General features: G+C 37.6%; 1 protein-coding gene across 1 annotated transcript in view; it reads right to left on the reverse strand.

Annotated features, from left to right (window-relative positions):
• Positions 1 to 18,210, reverse strand: part of LOC134841902 (uncharacterized) — a 40,170-nt gene extending 21,960 nt beyond the window's left edge. Inside the window, exons 1-5 of the mRNA XM_063857973.1 lie at positions 18,060 to 18,210; positions 5,988 to 6,068; positions 5,541 to 5,786; positions 4,870 to 5,199; positions 3,668 to 3,900 (exon numbers count right to left, since the gene is read on the reverse strand). Coding sequence (XP_063714043.1) covers positions 3,668 to 3,900; positions 4,870 to 5,199; positions 5,541 to 5,786; positions 5,988 to 6,068; positions 18,060 to 18,123 — 954 coding nt within the window. The 5' untranslated portion in view covers positions 18,124 to 18,210. The remainder of the gene's footprint in view (positions 1 to 3,667; positions 3,901 to 4,869; positions 5,200 to 5,540; positions 5,787 to 5,987; positions 6,069 to 18,059) is intronic.
• Positions 18,211 to 18,746: the final 536 nt, after the last annotated feature.

The following is an 18,746-nucleotide window of genomic DNA, read 5'->3' on the forward strand; positions in this document are numbered from 1 at the left end:
TCCTCAGTTAATGACTTCTTTGAAGACTTTCAAATGAGATACGATTAAATTTTAAATAAATATGCGCCGCTTAGAATATCAAAAACCAAGAAACGAAACGTTGACTGCCTCTGGTGGTGCAATCATTAAAAAAAACTTAATACCCAAGCGTAACAGACTTCAAAAAGCTTGGTCAAAAAATAAAAATATTATTAGAGCAAGATTTTGTTTTAAATCTGCCAGGAGTAAAGTTAGAAATGAAATTAAGAAATGTAAAAAAAAAGTTTTACTATAAAAAATTCAAAAATTGTATTGGTGACTCAAGGAAAACATACAGTTTTCTAGATGATTTGAAGGGTACAGCAAATACATCAAATAGAACAATAGTTTAGGTAAATGAAAGTAGTGGCGACGTTGTTAGCGATAAACTAGCTATCGCAAATGAGTTCAACGACTATTTTTCTTCTATTGGCAGTCATTTAGCTACTCAAATACCTTATTTTGAGCCTCCTTTTGCATGCGTTCAAATTTAATCACTGAATCTGAAACTGAAAACAATCTTTCAGCGTTACAAAACAAATTATCTTCTGGAATAGACGGAATTAGTAACCTAATAGCTAAAGCTAGCTCATTCGCAATTGTTTGCTTCTTGAAAAAACACGTTGAACTATCCTTCAATTCAGAATGTTTTCCAACCGCTCTAGCTCAAGCGGTAGTATATCTTTTATATAAAGCAGGATCGAAATTGGATGTCAGTAATTATCGACCAATATCACTTCTTGTAACCTGGAGTATGAAATTTGAACGAGAAATGTACAACCGAGTGTACAGCTATCTTGAAAGAAACTAACTCATTTATGTCAAAGAATTTGGTTTCCGGAAAAAACAGTACCATTGATGCTATTGCCGAAGTGCCAAAGTAACAGAGAAATGTCGCTTGGATGAAACTAAATCACCCAGAAAACAGTTTTTCTTGCTCTAAAAAAGCTTTTGACATGATGGATCATGAGATTCTTTTTCATAAGTTAGAAATGTCAGGGTGTCAGTGGAAAAAAATTACTTTGGTTTAAAATTCTTTTGAAGCACCGCAAACAAGTTGTTCAAATTGGTGAAACGCGATCACCGTGGCGAAATCTGGAATGTGGTGTCCCGCAGGGATCCATTTTGGGGCCTCGCTATTTCTCATAGAAAGAAACGACCTTCCAAAAGTCTGCACATTTAGCAAAGTTTTTCTATTTGCCGACGACACAAACATCAATGGTCTAAACTGCTCGTTTGAGAGCTTCAATCAAGACTTAGGAGCTATGAATAAGTGGTTAATTTTGAATATATTACCTCTAAATGTGGACAACACGGTATAAGTTACTGCATCTCGTAACAGTTCTTCCAACCAGCAACTGTATATAAATAGCATACCTTTGAAAATTGACGGGTCATGCAAAGATCTTGTTGTTTATGTAGATGCTAAATTATCATTTGAATCTCACATTAATTTCATACGGTCTAAGCTTAGAAAACAATGTTGCATTGTTTCGAAAAATGCGTCATTATTGTCCCAAAACTGTTATGACTGAATATTATGGCTCTAATATTAAGCCCATTTTTCAAAAGGGAATATTGGTGTTTGGTTGCACTTCCTACACAAACCTTTACCCCTTTTTTGATCCAAAAAAAATTATTCGATTGATTTTTTTCGAAAGAAAAAATGAAAGCATTCGACAAATTTTTAATGATGAAAATTTTTTAACGTTTCCGAGCTGCATCTGTATAAATTCTTTAAATTTGTCTTGCGATCAATCGCAGGATTGCATTCTGAAACTTTTTTAAGTGAGCTTTTTGCATTTGATAAACCGTCGTTTTTTAATTCAATGAAAACTCCTTATTTCGAAAGCAAAACTCAAGAGCTTCATTCAGTTACAGAGCAGCTAAGCTCTTTAATATACTTAGACAAAATTCCCTATTTCCAAAAATTTTCGATCAAGTTTCTAAATCAGATATTCAACGCATCGGCCACGAAATTCAGGTTTTGTTTATATTAAGCAGTGAAAAGCTGATCAAATTTGTTTTTTGTTGACATTTTTTTGGATGCAAGGATAATGCCGGAGCATGACAGATGTGGAGTGCATGCATGTTTCAAGTTTTTTGAAAATATAATTTCATATTGTTTTCATTGCGTCCCGGCATTTTGAAAACCACACTTGGGCTTGTTTGCTGGTTACTGCCGCATGAATTTGAACTCTTTTCTTATTTAAAATGGTTTTACACCGACTACAATTCAACAACCATTTTAAAAATTGACGCAGAGCGTGGACCCTATGTCATTAACCATAACAATAGACAATGCCATAAATCTGCTGCTTTTTGTTTATTCAAACTATAATTTTTTTTCCAATGTTTTCTTTTATGTTTTCAGATATATATTTTTCTCCTTTTCTTTGAAGATCTCAAATTAAGTATTTCAATTGATAAAACGGGAGGTGCTCTGTAACACAATTGGGTTCGTTAACTGTCCCCTTTTTGTTTTTGGTGCTTCATGTTTAAATTCTCGTTATATGCGTATTTACCATTAATAATGATAAATAAATTCTTTCTTTCTTTATGCTTCCAGTGGGGTGAAAAATCGTTAAAAATATTCTCTCGGCTGCCGAAATTGGTCTGATTAAAAAACCACTCCAAGCAAAAATAATCTGTTACTTTCTTCGAAGAAAAAAATTATCTCAGGATAGAAATTCGAGCACAAGACATCAATATCTTTCGGATGGTATAAAAATTACAATGGCGTGTATTCATAGTCACCATAACGGTGGTAGTTTAGCGTTGTTTTATATGCATGTATGGCAATTAAACTGAACAGAGAAAATGTGATGAGTGACCAGACATGTAAACAGCGACTAGACATGTTTACCACCCTTAAATCAATTGAAAATACAACTAACGACGTCACAATTTTCTATACAGAGGCGAAACTAAACTTGGCAATCACAAGCCACAAATAGAAGCTCTAGAAGTTAGCAAAATATGGTAATACAGTTTGAAAGAGATTAAGCATTGAAAACGCAAAACAGAAACTCCAGTTTGCGACAAACTCAAAACCAGAAATTAACATAGAATTAGAATTGGCGAACTATATTACTCCTGTGTTATGTCCGAGTTCACTTTTTTCAAATATAGTTCGCCAATTCTAATTCTGAGTTGCGTAAAACGAGATGTTTAAAATAATAAAACATTCAAGTATGTTGATTTCAAAAAGTTGAAACAATTTGTCAATATCAGCCTTTAAAGTAAATCTGAGCAAAGAACTAGATCTGCACTCTCTCAATTCTGAACCCCTTGCACCATAGACTAAACTACGAGTCATTCGACAGATGAAAAAATTGTTTTCCAGCCAAGGCATATACACTAACCAAAAAGTCGGCTACGGGGTATAAGCTACCTCTCTTGCAACGGAGAGCCATTTTATGACACCGAAGAAGGTTTACAGCTAGCCCAAAAACCTCTAAAAGTTTTTTTAGTTCCCCCGGTCAAAACATCAGCCAATCAGAACAAGATATGAAGTTTTTCTTCCCCTTGTCCATAGACTAAATCTACAACAACTAGCAAGTAACGTTTTGGTCTTGTTCAAACTGCCATTTTCATTATTGACAAGCGGATACAAGAGCCGTTTGGAATCATCGTTGAAATTTCTAGCCTTATTGATGATTTGGTTGGTGAGACTCGTAGCTGTTCCCGAGAATGTCCCACCCAGATCCAACCCATTGACGTATAACTGGTTATTAGACAATCCAAAATCCACCGGGTATATCTCATCACATGTCTGGTCATCTGCCAACTGTGAATAGTAAGTAGGTCTGGACGTGAAGGTTGTTCCCGAGACTGCATCGGCTATTTGCACTGTCGATGTATTGGTCACTTGGAGTCCATCTGAAACACATTGAACGCTTCAGAGAATCTTCTAAATCTTTCAAACTTTCATCGTGTTTAAAAAACGTCATTTTTTGCATACAAAGCTTGTCTGAAGTTTATAAAGCCTGTCTTTCTACTGCAAAAAAAAAAAGAAAAATAACAATAGCAAAACTGCCCAGACCAAAAAAATAGGCGTTTAGAGGCATAAAAATCAAGAGTCCCCATGCGTCTCGGTCCCCTGCTGTTCATTATCTTAATAACAATGGCTTAATATGTAATTTAAACTTCAATCAAACTTCACCTTTTGTGCATTCAATCGACTTTTAAATCTATCACACTCTCAATTAAAATCACTTTTCAGGCGGCACAAATAGAAGTGAGAACTCTGAGATATCATAAAACTTCTCATTTTCTACAGCTAAAGAAAAAATTCAATCTACATATTCCATTTTGTAGTTTTACAAAACACAGCTTGCATTAGTACAATCAAGTTAAAAATATAAAGAACCAACTTAAGACGGCGATCTTACGTATATATGGCATAATGGTACAATAAAATAACCGCATTACGAGTTATTAAAAGCCAAATCTTTTGAACGCCTTCTTTAATGCATATATTTTGGTCTATGCAAGTTTAGTAAACATCAAAAAGAAAAAACTATAACCATCGAATCATCACTTTGCCTCATTTCAAACTATTGAAAACAAGTAGCACATTTAGGAGCCAAGTTGCATCCACAGTTTTCATAAAAACGGATGAAAAATATTTTTCAAATACGCAAACTATTTTACTATTTGTTCAAACTGTCTGAAGGCGCTTTCGGGGCGAAAATATGGGAGATTTAAAAGCAGATCACGCAAAAAAAACAGTAGAAAATCGTACAATGGAACATATAAAAAGTTCAAAAATTAGAAATATACTTATTGAAGTTAATAAAAAAGATGAAAACAATAAGATTAAGTTGATAAATAGTCAATTAGCCTTACAAGTCCATGCGAAGTATTCTTGCTCTTTGAACACCCTCCCATTTACACTGACAGATTGCAGAGTCAAACTCATAGGCGAACATGGCATCAACCCTTCATTTATTTCAACTTCGGAGGAAAACGGAAAACTGGTGACGTCATTCACAGTAACCCCATTTAGTGTCAGAGTATCGGGCGTGGCTGTGACGTAAGCAAGTGATAAGTCTGCGTTGCGAGTGGCTCTTGAGTTGTAGTTCACTGTAACTTGGCTTGTAGGCCAGAAAACGTTGTAATTGAAGTGAATTGAACTGTCGGTGGCAGTCCACGAGACGACCCGAGGATGCAAAAGTTCTGAAAAATAAAAAATATTCAATTAGATAGAACCTCATTTTGGGAAATACTTTTAAAATGAAATCATGTAATCAGCAGCCTACAATTTGTTTTCCAAATTAGTTTTAAGCATATTTATTTATAATATCCATTAGCTTTAGAGTATAGTTTTAACAAATCTGCAGTTACATTATAAAAACAACAAGACTGTTAAAAATGCCTCTTTACACAGTTTATAATTTATTCAACACTTCAACTAGCTTAGTTGTCAATAATAATTTTTTGCGTCCCATTTCATTCAACATCAAAAGGTATCTAGTGCAAATAGGTACGTTTATTAGTTGAATACGAAATCATCTTACGGTATTGCAATGGATAAAGAACAAAATCTCCAGCCCCACTCGTTAATTGCAGACCGGAGAATCCAGCGAATCCGAAGTCAGAGTCTATCGTCACAGTAGCTGCATTAGAGCTACAGCCATGGACTATGTCACTGGAACCCCCGTGTGCTATCCGAATTCCACAGACGGCACCATTCGAGTTAGAGTACGTTGTAACTGATGATACTGAGCCAGAGAACGTCTGAAGGGTTTGGGCTCCTCCAGAACCTAAGATGACCAAATACTTTTAAAATTAGCAGGAGAATAGAAACTTGCCAGACGATGCTCGCAAAAAAAAACGAAATTTTATCAGTCATCTTATTTCCGACATGATTTTGTTATTTTGAAACAAGATCCAGTTCAGTTAATTATTCTGCTTAAAATCGGGTATGGCAAAAGGTTGATATCGAATTGAAAACAACGACTCACCTGTATTTCCAAAAATTTGTTGTCCTGACCCCAACGTTAGAATGATTCCGACCAACTCCGAGCTGAGTACATATGCAGTAACTAAATAGAAAATAACTGTTATGAACACTGCCGATGACCATACAAGCCATGCAAAATTTCCCTTTCAAACGCTTCAGCAGGCCATTTATGACTATCTTATTTCGGTTCGGGCACTTCCCTTTTGAAACGTCGCATCTGTTTTCGTATCTGCTTTTTTTCAGCCAAACTTTCTCATTTTAAACCCTAGTGCGACTAGGTCCGAGGAATTAGAATTACTTGTCTGGTTGTTTACTCTGCTTCATTTCACGCTTTATCAACTGCAGGTTGTATCTGTGAGAAATGAAGCGTTTATACGTTAGCAGAATCAAATGAGGGGATATAACGGAAGGTGAAGTCTCATATAGTACACGTCTCATAACGTATAACTTTTGAAGGGTACCATTGCGGATAATTTTTGGCAATTATAAATTATAAATGGAATAAAAGCTGACTTGAACCGAACACTGATTGGCGCGTATAATATACCGTATCTGGCGGATGGATAATACGGGTATACTGTCGTCTACTGTTATGCGAGCTGTTCAATTGGTAATGTTATTTAGCACTACTGGCTATCAATTATATTTAGATGATTGGATTCATTATTTAGATATGTCTCGAGCGGTAAAGACCTATCTTGCTTTAAAGGATGCTGGTTCCGATTCCTAGCTTCTGATATTCCGCAAGTCGATCGGCGCAAGTAAGAGCATTATTGGAATAGTTTATTAAGTTGATTTCTATTCAATTGATTCGTAGCTCGGTATAACTCTCCTCTGATTGGTATTAATTACCATCAATGTTTACATAGTTAAATAAATATATGATGCAGCTCTATTTTAACATCAAGGTGAATTATGTAATCTATTCGGTTGAGATGGTTAATTAGAATGAATGACATCATGAAGGGATGTCACACAACCTCACAAGAAGAAGTCTTCCCGGGTGGTTGAAGTGTTTCATCAGATACATTTACAATAATTCACATAATAATTTAAGACTGCTTTGATTAAGAATATGTACAAGTATCAATATGGTATGGGTCTATCAAAAGTTATATCGCAATAATTTAATAAACTCATAGTATTAGAAGCACAGTTTATTAATTCAATTTATAAAACGAGAGAAGATAAATTATTTTAAACTTAAATGGGAGATAATTTTTAAGCAAGCCACCTTGAGTCGGGGTATGGGAGTTAAAGTGATAGATGATAAGGATAGATTAATGATATCATGATGTATTCAGTTGTCAACTGTAACTAAATTTCCACGGCAAGAACTGTCGTGTGGAGTAGCTGAATAGTTTTGGTCGTCGTTTCGTTTTAATTTTTGATATCGCTGTCTTCGTTCGTTGTTGCCTTTCATTCTTTTTGTGCTCGTTTGAAGCTGAAGTCTTTTTGATATGAGGCGGTGTGGTTCCAATCGTTGCCTCATAGATTGTGAATTGATTATCAACAACTTAACAGTGATGTGCATTGATCGCGATCATCGTATTGTGTGTAGTGTCTGGCTTTTTTTTTCAATTCTTTTCTTCTACTGTAGCTGCACTTCACTCCTATAGGCTATTCAGACAATTTGCTGGTTCGCCTGAGCAAAATTTGGCGTCAGTTAGAGTAGTTGATAAATTACTTTTTTTTTTTTTTTTCATTAATTTCGTTTATCTTTTTTTGATATCTTCTTGGCATTCAAGATTCGCGTGTTGTTCTTCAGTATCACTGACAACCTTTTAGGGTTGCCTAACAAGCACATTGGATGTTTGTTGGCTCATTTGAACACTTTCTTTCTGAATTTCTGCGAAGATATCCCTCGAATTTTATATTTTTTCTTGTTTTGCCTATCATAATACATGGGAATAGTGTAAATTGATGTATTTCTCCAAATTTTGATCTGATAGTGGATCGACTTCCTGCCTGTTCCTTATTGGTGGTCTAATGATTACTGAGCCCAAAAAATTTCTTTCTTCTCTAGCTAATATTTTTGGGGGGAGCAGAATCTTTTTATTCGTAATGTTTAAACGTTGGCAACAGGTGGATTTTTCGAGATCTTCATGAAGTTGTGATCTGCTAGTGGACCGACTTCCTGCCTGTTCCTTATTGGTGGTCCTATGATTACTGAGCCCAAAAAATTTCGTTCTTCTCTAGCTAATATTTTTGGGGGGAGCAGAATCTTTTTATTCGTGATGTTTAAACGTTGGCAACAGGTGGATTTTTCGAGATCTTCATGAAGTTGTGATCTGCTAGTGGACCGACTTCCTGCCTGTTCCTTATTGGTGGTCCTATGATTACTGAGCCCAAAAAATTTCGTTCTTCTCTAGCTAATATTTTTGGGGGGAGCAGAATCTTTTTATTCGTGATGTTTAAACGTTGGCAACAGGTGGATTTTTCGAGATCTTCATGTAGTTGTGATCTGCTAGTGGACCCACTTCCTGCACGAGTCCTAGTTGGGCCTTGAAGGTATTCCACGGGTTCAAAGCGGTTGCATTACGTATATTTCGACTTGGGTGTCAGTTTTTCAGAAAAGCTCAACTTGAGGAAATGAGAGTTTTCTCGGAATTTTATACTTTTTCTGTTTTATTTTGGTTTTTTCGTGACTTCAATTGTATCGATTGGGTGGTTTTGGAGCTTCAATTGTTAAGAATGCATGCATGAACGTTACTAGCTGATATCGTGATTTTTCGTCACACATAAATAAAGATTTTGATGTTCGTTTTTTCGAAAATGTCGCAAATTAGGCTGAAAACTCTGCTTTCTTTCAATTTGTCGAGTCCACATCCGATTTTCGGCATGGCTATAGCGTTTATTCCCTTCTGCAATAGCTGCTGCTTCATGCAGTTGAGGCTTCTTGACACATCGTAGTATGTTGGCTTGTCAAAAAATTGTTGTTTTGTGACTAAATTGAAAATTGACTTGTTTTCCCAAGGCAAAGAAACTGAAACTGATGATCCAACTATCGGTGTTTCAATGCTTTTTAGGGTTGGTTTGATGCATGGGTAGGCGCTGCTGATCTGCTGTGCTACTCCTTTTGCCATTTGAAAGTCACTTGAGACGCAGTGAGCTATAGAGCCAGGGAACTGTAGGACATCACCTGATCCCACAAAGATATTTGTTTCATATATTGCATTTACCGAGTGTTTGCTGCTTCCAGGTCCATCTTTTTGTTTAGTGAATTGTTTCGCTCGTTTAACGCTGTCCATAATAATGTTCCTTTTCGAATCCCGTGAAGGAAAGTCTTCATTCGCCGCCTCCGCTTTCTTTCGTATGTTTGCTTTATTGTCCTTTTGCGTTGATCGTGGAATGAATGTAACTGGGGCCACTTCGTGTCCGTCAACGGTTCGGAGTCCATACTTTCGCGGTTGTTTTGGGCGGCTGGGTATTGGGTGATATCGAACATCATTACTAAACCGAATTTGGGCGTGAATTCGGTCTCTAGCTTCAGCTGCTGCTTTTCGTCTGACAACTGGCTGTGGTTCGCGAAACAATTCGTCGAGGTTGTATCCCTCAGGATCAGAGTTGTTACTGGTTAATCTGTCAGTGACCTGTTCATCAATGATATCCATTGGTGGCGCTGCTGGTAGTTCAGCGAGTGGTAATTCATGCACATGTACTGCTCCTGGGATTGGGGGTGGATCCGGCGGTGGTGGTATTACTGGTACTGGGACCGGTAATGGTACCACTATTGGTGCTGCTGGAATTGGCATCGGTGCAGGTGCTGCTGCAACTGCTGGCGCTCCAAGGGGCACTGATAGTCTGATTCTAGCTGGTGCGGCTGGTTGATCGGTTTCGTCAGGATTATCAGGTTGGATCTCATCTAAGAGTTTCGGCAAGTTTTCGTCGAAAAGTCCTGGTTCGCTTCGGTATTTTCCGAGTGAAGGATCCGTTTGAAACTTCGTTGGGTCTATTGGATTGAGATCTTCTGGTTGATGCTGTGGATCAACTGGTCTGAGACGAATTCGGTGCACACATTGGGTGTAGTTAGTTCCAACTTTCCGAATTATATAGTTCGAATTTGTTAACACTTTCTCAACTCTGTACAGGGGTATCCAGACTTGCATTGATTTGCTTCCAAAGTCTGACTGTGTAGTCAGCAGAGGATTTAGTAGTAAACAAAATGATTCGACTGTGAGAGGCTGCGCAAGTGCCTTTTGATCGTAATATCCTCGATACTTGTGGTACGAAGAAATCAAGTTCTTTTTTGTTTCTTTGAACTTTTCTAGCATCGCGTCTTGCATTGCCGTAACGAAGTCTGATTCTGCTGTTACTGATTCCATTGCTTTCGTCGAAAAGCGAAGATCAAGTGGTTTTGTTGGTTCTCTTCCATGAAAAATGGAGCTAGGGCAGCATCCAATTGATGAAGAGTACGACGTATTGTGAATGAATGTTGCCAATGGGACATATTTGTGCCAGTCTGACCATTGTTCATTAGTATTCAGCTTCAAGATCCTTTTTAGAGGTCCATGAGATCGCTCGACAAGACCAATTGATTGTGGATGTTTCAGCGTTGCGTGGTTGATTTGAACTTCTAATAGAGTTCTCAATTCATGCATTAGTTCTGACGTGAATGTCGTTCCGAGATCTGCTATGATCTTTTTCGGTATGTAGCTGTGCATGAAAAATATTTTCGTGAGTTCCCTTGCTACTGTATCAGCGCTAGCGTTTGTCAATGGTGCTGCAAACAAGTATTTCGAGAAGACATCGATTCCAGTTAATACAAATTTGTACACTGGTGACTTCAGTGGTCCAACGATATCGATTTGCATCATGTCTCCAGGAAAACATTGCAATGACGAGATTGGTTGCAATGGCGGAATTTGATATTTTGCAGATGCTCTTTTGAGTTGCAAGCATGTTAAGCAATTTTTGATTGTGTTAGTTAAAAATTCGGTGAATCCTGGAAGGTAGAATCGTTTTCTGAACTCTTCTGTGGTCCTTGTCATTCCCAGATGTCCACCGGTTCGCGAGTTGTGTAGTCGGTACACGACCTCGTTCCAAAGATGTTTTGGTAGGCAGTATTGCTTATGTTTTACGTGTCCCGTGTCATCGTAGAAGTTTCGATACAGTACTTCGTCGTCGATTATCAGTCTATTGAATTGTTTAGCATATTTTTTCTTGCGGCTATTTTCGTATGTCAGATTGGGAACTTGTTCGTTTCGTTTCCAATCCTTAACTTCTACTATATCATTATCTTTGTCTTGTTCATTTTTCAAGTCGAGTACTTCGTGACTCATATTCAGGTCACTGAAAACATCAGCAGGATCAGGGTGTTGTACTGCTGCGATGATTGGTCTCGTTATTCGGACGGAGGTTGTCGTCGATCTTCTTCTTTTCAGGAAATGCATCATCCATTGAGTGGATCAGGTTGAGAGATGCATCCGGTACTTTCGCTGTCGTGTCGATTTGTATCTCACGCACTGGTATTTTGTCCGTCAATTTCAGTGACAATGAAGCTGATGGGTCAGTTTGCATTCGTGACAAAAAATCTGCTGCATAGTTTGCTTTTCCAGGTATATGAGCGATAATGATGTTGAATGACATGACGCGGTCCAAGAAATTCCAAACCGAGGGTGGAATAGTCTTCGCTTGGAAAAATTGTGTTAAGCTTCGATTGTCAGTCAGAATTATCACTGGTTTTGATGATCCCCAGATGAAATGAGAAAAATGATCGAGGGCAAAATATAGTGCTAAGAACTCTTTATAGTAGATGGAGAACTTCAGTTGTGCTGTGTTGAAGAGTCTTGAACCAAATGACACTGGTGCATACGTTTTCATTTCACCTTTGTTGTCAGTTTTCACATAGTCTTCAACCATTAGCACGAAACCTGTTCCATGATAGCTTGCATCACATAGTATTACATATTGTAATCCTGGTTTTGGTAAGCGGAGCGTTATGTCCGTTGCCTGAATTAGATCATGTTTTAGCACTTCGAGACTTTTCTGATGCTCTTCATTTGTTTGAAATGCTATATCTTTTCTGAGTAGGCGATAGAATGGTATCAGTTTTTCACCTAAGCTTGGCATATAATTCCGGAAGAATTGAACAAATCCGATTAGTCTTTTAACTTGTTTTACAGTTTGCGGCATTTTAATTTTCTTAAGGAACGTCGAAATTTTCTCTTGTTCAGGTGATATTCCTGCTGGTGTAATTATATTACCAAGGAATTTCATTCGTTGTGTTCCTATTTCACATTTGTTCGGTGATAATTTTAATCCCGATTTCCTTACACATTCGAAAATTTTTGAGAGGGTCGGTATTAGTTCATCAAAATTATTCACTGCACTTCCTATGTCATCCATGAACTGTGTACATAAGTCGGCTGCTAAGCATGGGTCAAGATAGTGCCGTATGAATGAACTAAAGCCCGTGACTGATTTGCTTAGACCTTGAGCTAGGCATTTGTATGCATAAGTTCGTGAACCGAAATTAAATGCCAAAAGTTGGACTGAAAGGTCATCTGCCATTTGCACACAGTGGTATGCTTGCGAACAATCAAGTTTGGTAAACAAGCTCTTTCCTGCGAAGTGGTTTGATGCATCTGTCATGTTTGAGATCGGAAAGTTGCTGTTGATATAGTCATTCTTCAGTGAATGATTTATTCTTCTGAGGTCAATCAACATCCGCAATTTACCAGATGGTTTTCGATGTGCAAACAATGGACTGCTATATTTTGAATGTGACAATGTTGTTATAAGTCCATAATAGTGCATTAGGGCAAGTTCCACTGTCAGTTCTTGTCGCAAATGTATCGGCGTAGGTGGGCCTTGTGTGTACAAAGGTCGCGTGTGTTCCGGTTTCAGTTTGATTTTGAGGTCGGAATTGTAACCAACATCAAATCTATGTTTGGCGAAGATGTCCGAAAATTCAACAAGCAAATCTTCTACTTTTGACCTTTGGTCATGTGTCAATACCGAGTTCTCCCACTTAAAATTCTTGATAAATGTCAATCGATCTTGAAAGTTCATTTTTGGTTCAATTTTTTCAAGACCTTGAAAATGAAGAATTTGGTCGTAAATGTCACGTTGGATTTGTGGAAGTAATACAGGGTTTTGACATGTTTCAGGAGTAGGAAACCAAAATTTTTCATACTCAGGTTGACGTTGCTGTTGAGACTGCTGATTATCACAATGTTGCTGAATTAGCTCGTTAATGCCCATTTCAATATCGTCTGGATTATTCATTTTTGCAAAAGCAAGCATCTCTGCATCAATTGGTATTAGATTTTCTGCTTCAGTTAGAGTCAGAATTGAAAATTTTCCAATTTCGGTTTTGAAAGGCAATGTAACATGATGATCAGTGATGTTAAAGGCTGTGATGTATAGCAGGTTATTTGTCAGAACTTCTCTAATTGAGGAAGTGAATGCAATTTCGCAATTTTCTTCAAATTCTTTCGATGGCATTACGATTCCGGTTGTTTTTGCCATGTCCCGACATGCGTCCTTTAAATGACATTCCACCAGAATGGTTTGATGCGGAGCTATTGTTTGACGTTTTGTTAGAATTAACGGGAATTTTTTCACTCGATTAATTCTTCTAGGCTCGTTTGGAGGTTTTATTTCGTTGATTTGCAGAGTCAAATCTGGGAAATGAAGTAAATATACTTGGCACAGATATGAATGTGGTGTTTTTTGTAGAAAGGGTTTCCTAGAATAATTGAGTTGGCTGCATGTAGAACGAGAAAAGATTCTACAAATGTCATGTCTGCCAATTTAAATTCCAGTGTTACTTCTGTTTCAGTTGGCACGAGTTGTCCTCCTGCCATTCTTACTCTCATAAGTTTTGATTCACTTATTTTAAGAGGGCGGTATAAAGATTTTTCATCTTTTAAGTCGTCAAATGTCTGTTTTGAGATGACATTTGCGCAGGCTCCTGTATCAACCAGGGCTCTTCTTTGTAATCCCGATGAGAATCGTAATTTTGTGTACGTCAAAACTGTTCCTTCCGCAGGAATTACTGCGTAAAGGTTGATTATCTCATCAGGTGGAATTGACGGTTTTGATGATTTAGATGATTGAAATGATTTGGGGGACTGACTCAGTGGCTTGATTAGTTTTTTGGCTGATTCTGAAACGGAAATGATTGACCGTGTCCTTGTGGTTTTTGTCTCCACCAGCATTGGCTTGCCGTATGGTTGAATTTACCACAAATGTCACAGAATTTGGCTGATGCTCGAACCATTGGTTCGAAAGATCCAGATGGAAGTTGAATGTCAGCTTGCGCTGTCTGAGTTCCATTGAATTGATGTTGTTGTGGTTGCAGGTAGTTCGCGTTTTGCTGTACCTGTGCTGGTTGAATCTGCACCATCGACTGATTTTGCTGCATATTTGGGTACTGTTGGTATTGATACCATGGTGGATATTGCTGAGGTGCAATTGGTCCCATATTTTGGAAATTAGTCTGATTATTGTTAAATCCAAAATGATTTTGCCAGTTAGATCTGTTTTTTCCTTTCCTGCCACTTTGCTGCTGTCCAGGCCAATTATTTTGGTTTTGGTTACCACTGCACTGACTGTTTTGGTTTGCGTTGTTCTTGTTTTGATGAGAAGGCGGATTCAATTGTTTCTTTGACTGCTCAGTTATTTGTGATCTCATTTCGTTGATCTGCTTCTCAATTTGTTCCTGATTTGTGGACAATTTTGTGAGAGCACTGATCAAATTTTCTGAGACTCTGTCGTTTACTTCATTAAATCCGTCTTCCGGGTAGTCTTCGTTTCGGCAAACTTCTCGGATCATGATCTGCTTCTTCGTCAAATTACACAATTCTTGGACAGTAGTTGCTTGTGGTTGCTCCATCAATTTTGATCGCAGCCAGTTTGGCATTCCTTTTATGAACAATCGTTTAATTTGTTCATTGCGATTGTCATTTACTGCATCTATTCTTTCTTGTCGTTGTGCAGTTTCTCGGTGAAATCGCGCTGTGTCTGCTACTAATGGTGCTCCGTTTAATGCAACATCGATTGGGTCGACAGCTGGCAAATCTGGGGTTGGGTACGCTCGTTGCGCTTTATTTGTCAAGTTCACCAAGAAGTTCTCGGGTGAATCGATTTTAGGATCGTAACGTAGCTGTTCTAATTTCAGTACATGGATTTCTTGAAGCTGGGGATTGCAGAAATGATCCCTTAGGGCGCCAAGACTATTCTCGACGTTCGCTCGAATTGCTGCTGGCAGCGTTTGGTAGAATCGTAGTGCCGCTTCTCGTAGGTGTAGTTGCAAGAAGTTCGCTTGCTGACCAGGAGCGATTCCCGCAACTCCGATGTATCCTCGGAACAATTGCTCGAATTGCTGGAAGTCTTCTTTGTCGGTTCCACCGTATGGTGCGACCGAAATTTGCGCGTGTGCCATCTTATTACAGTTGAATGATTATCAGATTTGTGATACAGTTAATGATTGAGCACAGCACTTAGTCGATTTAAGGGGGGCACAAGAAAATTTTGCTAGACTTCCCTTATTTTGGATTATTGAACCTTTATGCATCTATTGCTATTCTGATTTTAGTTATTCTTTCCATCAGGGTTTGCTAATATTTCCGTTACTTCGCTTTTTTTGGTTGGGGAACTTATTAGTTACAATATCAATTTACTGCAAGTGAGTTTTGAGTTTGTTTTTAACTAACTGTTTTGACGTTGGAAACCTTTCATCTACTTCCTTTTCTGCCTCTTCAGTAGCTCACTTGACATACCATCTGACAGAAGTAGAGAAGCTGTAGGTCACAATCCACATGTCTGCTTGTAGATTGGAAAAAGTTGTCAGCTCAGGAGATGTTGAAAAGTTGTGGTTGTCTTCTTTTTTCTCCCTGTCTGTCAGTTGTTCACTGAGTTTTGCTCTGCTGCCAACATCTGAGCATTGCTGTGCTGATCAAGATGTTTTTATTTTTTTTTTTCGTTCTGCTTCAGCAAAGTTGTTGTTGTCACTTTCTGCTCAAATTATGATGTTTGGAATCGCCGATGACTGTTTTGAATCCAGAAGTTGAAATTCCCGCGAACGTCACCATATAATATACCGTATCTGGCGGATGGATAATACGGGTATACTGTCGTCTACTGTTATGCGAGCTGTTCAATTGGTAATGTTATTTAGCACTACTGGCTATCAATTATATTTAGATGATTGGATTCATTATTTAGATATGTCTCGAGCGGTAAAGACCTATCTTGCTTTAAAGGATGCTGGTTCCGATTCCTAGCTTCTGATATTCCGCAAGTCGATCGGCGCAAGTAAGAGCATGATTGGAATAGTTTATTAAGTTGATTTCTATTCAATTGATTCGTAGCTCGGTATAACTCTCCTCTGATTGGTATTAATTACCATCAATGTTTACATAGTTAAATAAATATATGATGCAGCTCTATTTTAACATCAAGGTGAATTATGTAATCTATTCGGTTCAGATGGTTAATTAGAATGAATGACATCATGAAGGGATGTCACAGCGCGCAAAAACTACAACGATACATTATCGCACCGTTGAAGAATTATATGTTAAGAGATCTATACGTAATGAACTGTAACAATTACGGAACAGTACATCGGGAAAATTCAGTCAAACTCAGTATCTTGGTAATACATTCAAGTGAAAATATCATCAAGGAACACCGAGGCGAAGCGAAGCTTCGCATCACTTGCGATACAAAAATATGCACCACAATTTCAGCGCAGAAAATTTCCAGAAAGAAACAGCGACATATTGCATACTTTCCCAAAAAACCAAGAACATTACAAAAGAAGATATTATATACTATTCTCCAACCCTTATGGGGAAATTCGGAAATTTATTTTTTATTCCATAGTACTGGCATATATGTAATTTTTTTTAGAAATAAAAGCAACCAGAAAAAATAAAAATTTCAAAACTGTTTTCAGAAAGCGCTATCTATTGAAGAAAAAAATATCTATAACATTCGTAGCAAAAATTTTTGGAATGCAAGTACTTGCACTTGCCAAGGAAACATTAATAACATTTTCTATTATTGTAAAAAAAATTAAATCATAGGCGAGCTCCAAGCTGTGGCAACTCAGCCGACAAAAAGCAGACAAGCAAAAATCTGACAAAGATTTTTGTCAGGCTGAAAATTTCCGTTTGCAAAAAAAACAGGTCGTGTCCTGATTCAAACCATGAAATTGCCTTAGCAGGCATGTGCGTTACCACGTCACATGTGCGGACTTGAGTATGATTTAATACGAACCGAGGAGTTGAGTTGGATAATTCAACTAATTTTCTTGAACTAGTGGTTAACCTAAAAATGTATCTATTCTGATTTCATAACGCTTTTTAATCGCATGCGTAAAGACAAATACAAAACCAGCTGAACAAAAACGGAACGATCAAGCCTTAAAGGCGAGGACTCGATAAGAGCCTTAAAAAGAGTCGATTTTGTTGAAACCACTTGATATGACCGGATGTCTGAAATGTTCACGTTGATTTCAAAATTGAGCAAAAAAAACTTCTTTTATCTTTTAACTTTTAAGCGAAAAAAAACTCCCGGAGCTGCAGTTGCTTGCAAAAGCGAAAAAAGACATGATATAATTTTGTATCAGAACTAGGCAGCTAGGATAGGGTCAACTAGGCAGCTAGGATAGGGTCAAACAACTTCGGAATAAAAGTGAGCAGAAAACACATGTTCTTGTCTAATCCAGGAGATGTTAATGGTTAATAGTATTTTTGGTATTTTGCGGGGATTTGATAAATCGTTATCGTTCATGGTTTCAATCTCATAAAAATTATGTAGCAAAGAAAGTTCCAATGACATTCGTCTTTGCCGTTTGCAAAATAATTGTGTGCCTATTTACTAGACCAATATGAGTCGTTTGATCAGTTATTGGTGATAATAAACCCGGGTCGAAGTGTTTATGCTTCGACAACCTCGTCTCGACCGAAGCTCAATATGTTTAGACCGTATCAACCGAATTCGATTATGTTACGACTCTAGGACAATTTCAACCGGTTTTTCTCAACCCTGGGAGTAATTTTTGAAAACTTATGATTGCAGATATCATAGCGAACCAACACATGCTTTCAATACAAACCTCCTGTTGGAACGCTAGTGTAGCCAAAATTTTCCCGGTCGATTCCTCTAAATGTTGGGACCATAGAGGTGAAACTGGTGAGCGATGCACTAGATGTAATTGAGGTCCTCGGCCAGAGGATGTTTCGGCCGACTGAAACAAATTTATGTATTACACAGAATCTGAAGCTTGATAATTTAAGAAAAACTTCTTGAATTCGCAACTGAAATGGATAGAAGAGACGACCGGCAATAATTTAGCGTGTTCTATTTTCACGTGAAATCAGTTATGCGTGTTCTAATTTCATGTGTATTTATATTTTCGAAGAAAAAACATTGTTGAAATTACTTTGATTTTTGAAGTATTAACTTTTCATTATTTCAACCGCACAATAGAAGCAAGCGTTTTAAGCAAACTATCTATAAGAACGAAATGGCCACTTATATTTCTCAAAAAATGTAAGAATGACGCCTACTTCGCATTCTGATGATTAAACACCTTCACACACTTCACTAGTCGTATTCATTGAATCGCTAATCAATAATACACTTCAGAAAACAATGCGATAGCAAATATGATACCAAATAAAAACAAGTCCGTTCGTATCAATGCGAAGCCCTGAATGATCCAACTGCCTTTCAAGGCCTATGGAGCAGTAGTAACATGAAAAAATTAAATGTAAAAAATGAAACTTTTTTTTTAATTTGC

This window comes from Symsagittifera roscoffensis, chromosome 3, assembly GCF_963678635.1.
Source record: "Symsagittifera roscoffensis chromosome 3, txSymRosc1.1, whole genome shotgun sequence".
Classification (NCBI taxonomy): Eukaryota; Metazoa; Xenacoelomorpha; order Acoela; family Convolutidae; genus Symsagittifera; species Symsagittifera roscoffensis.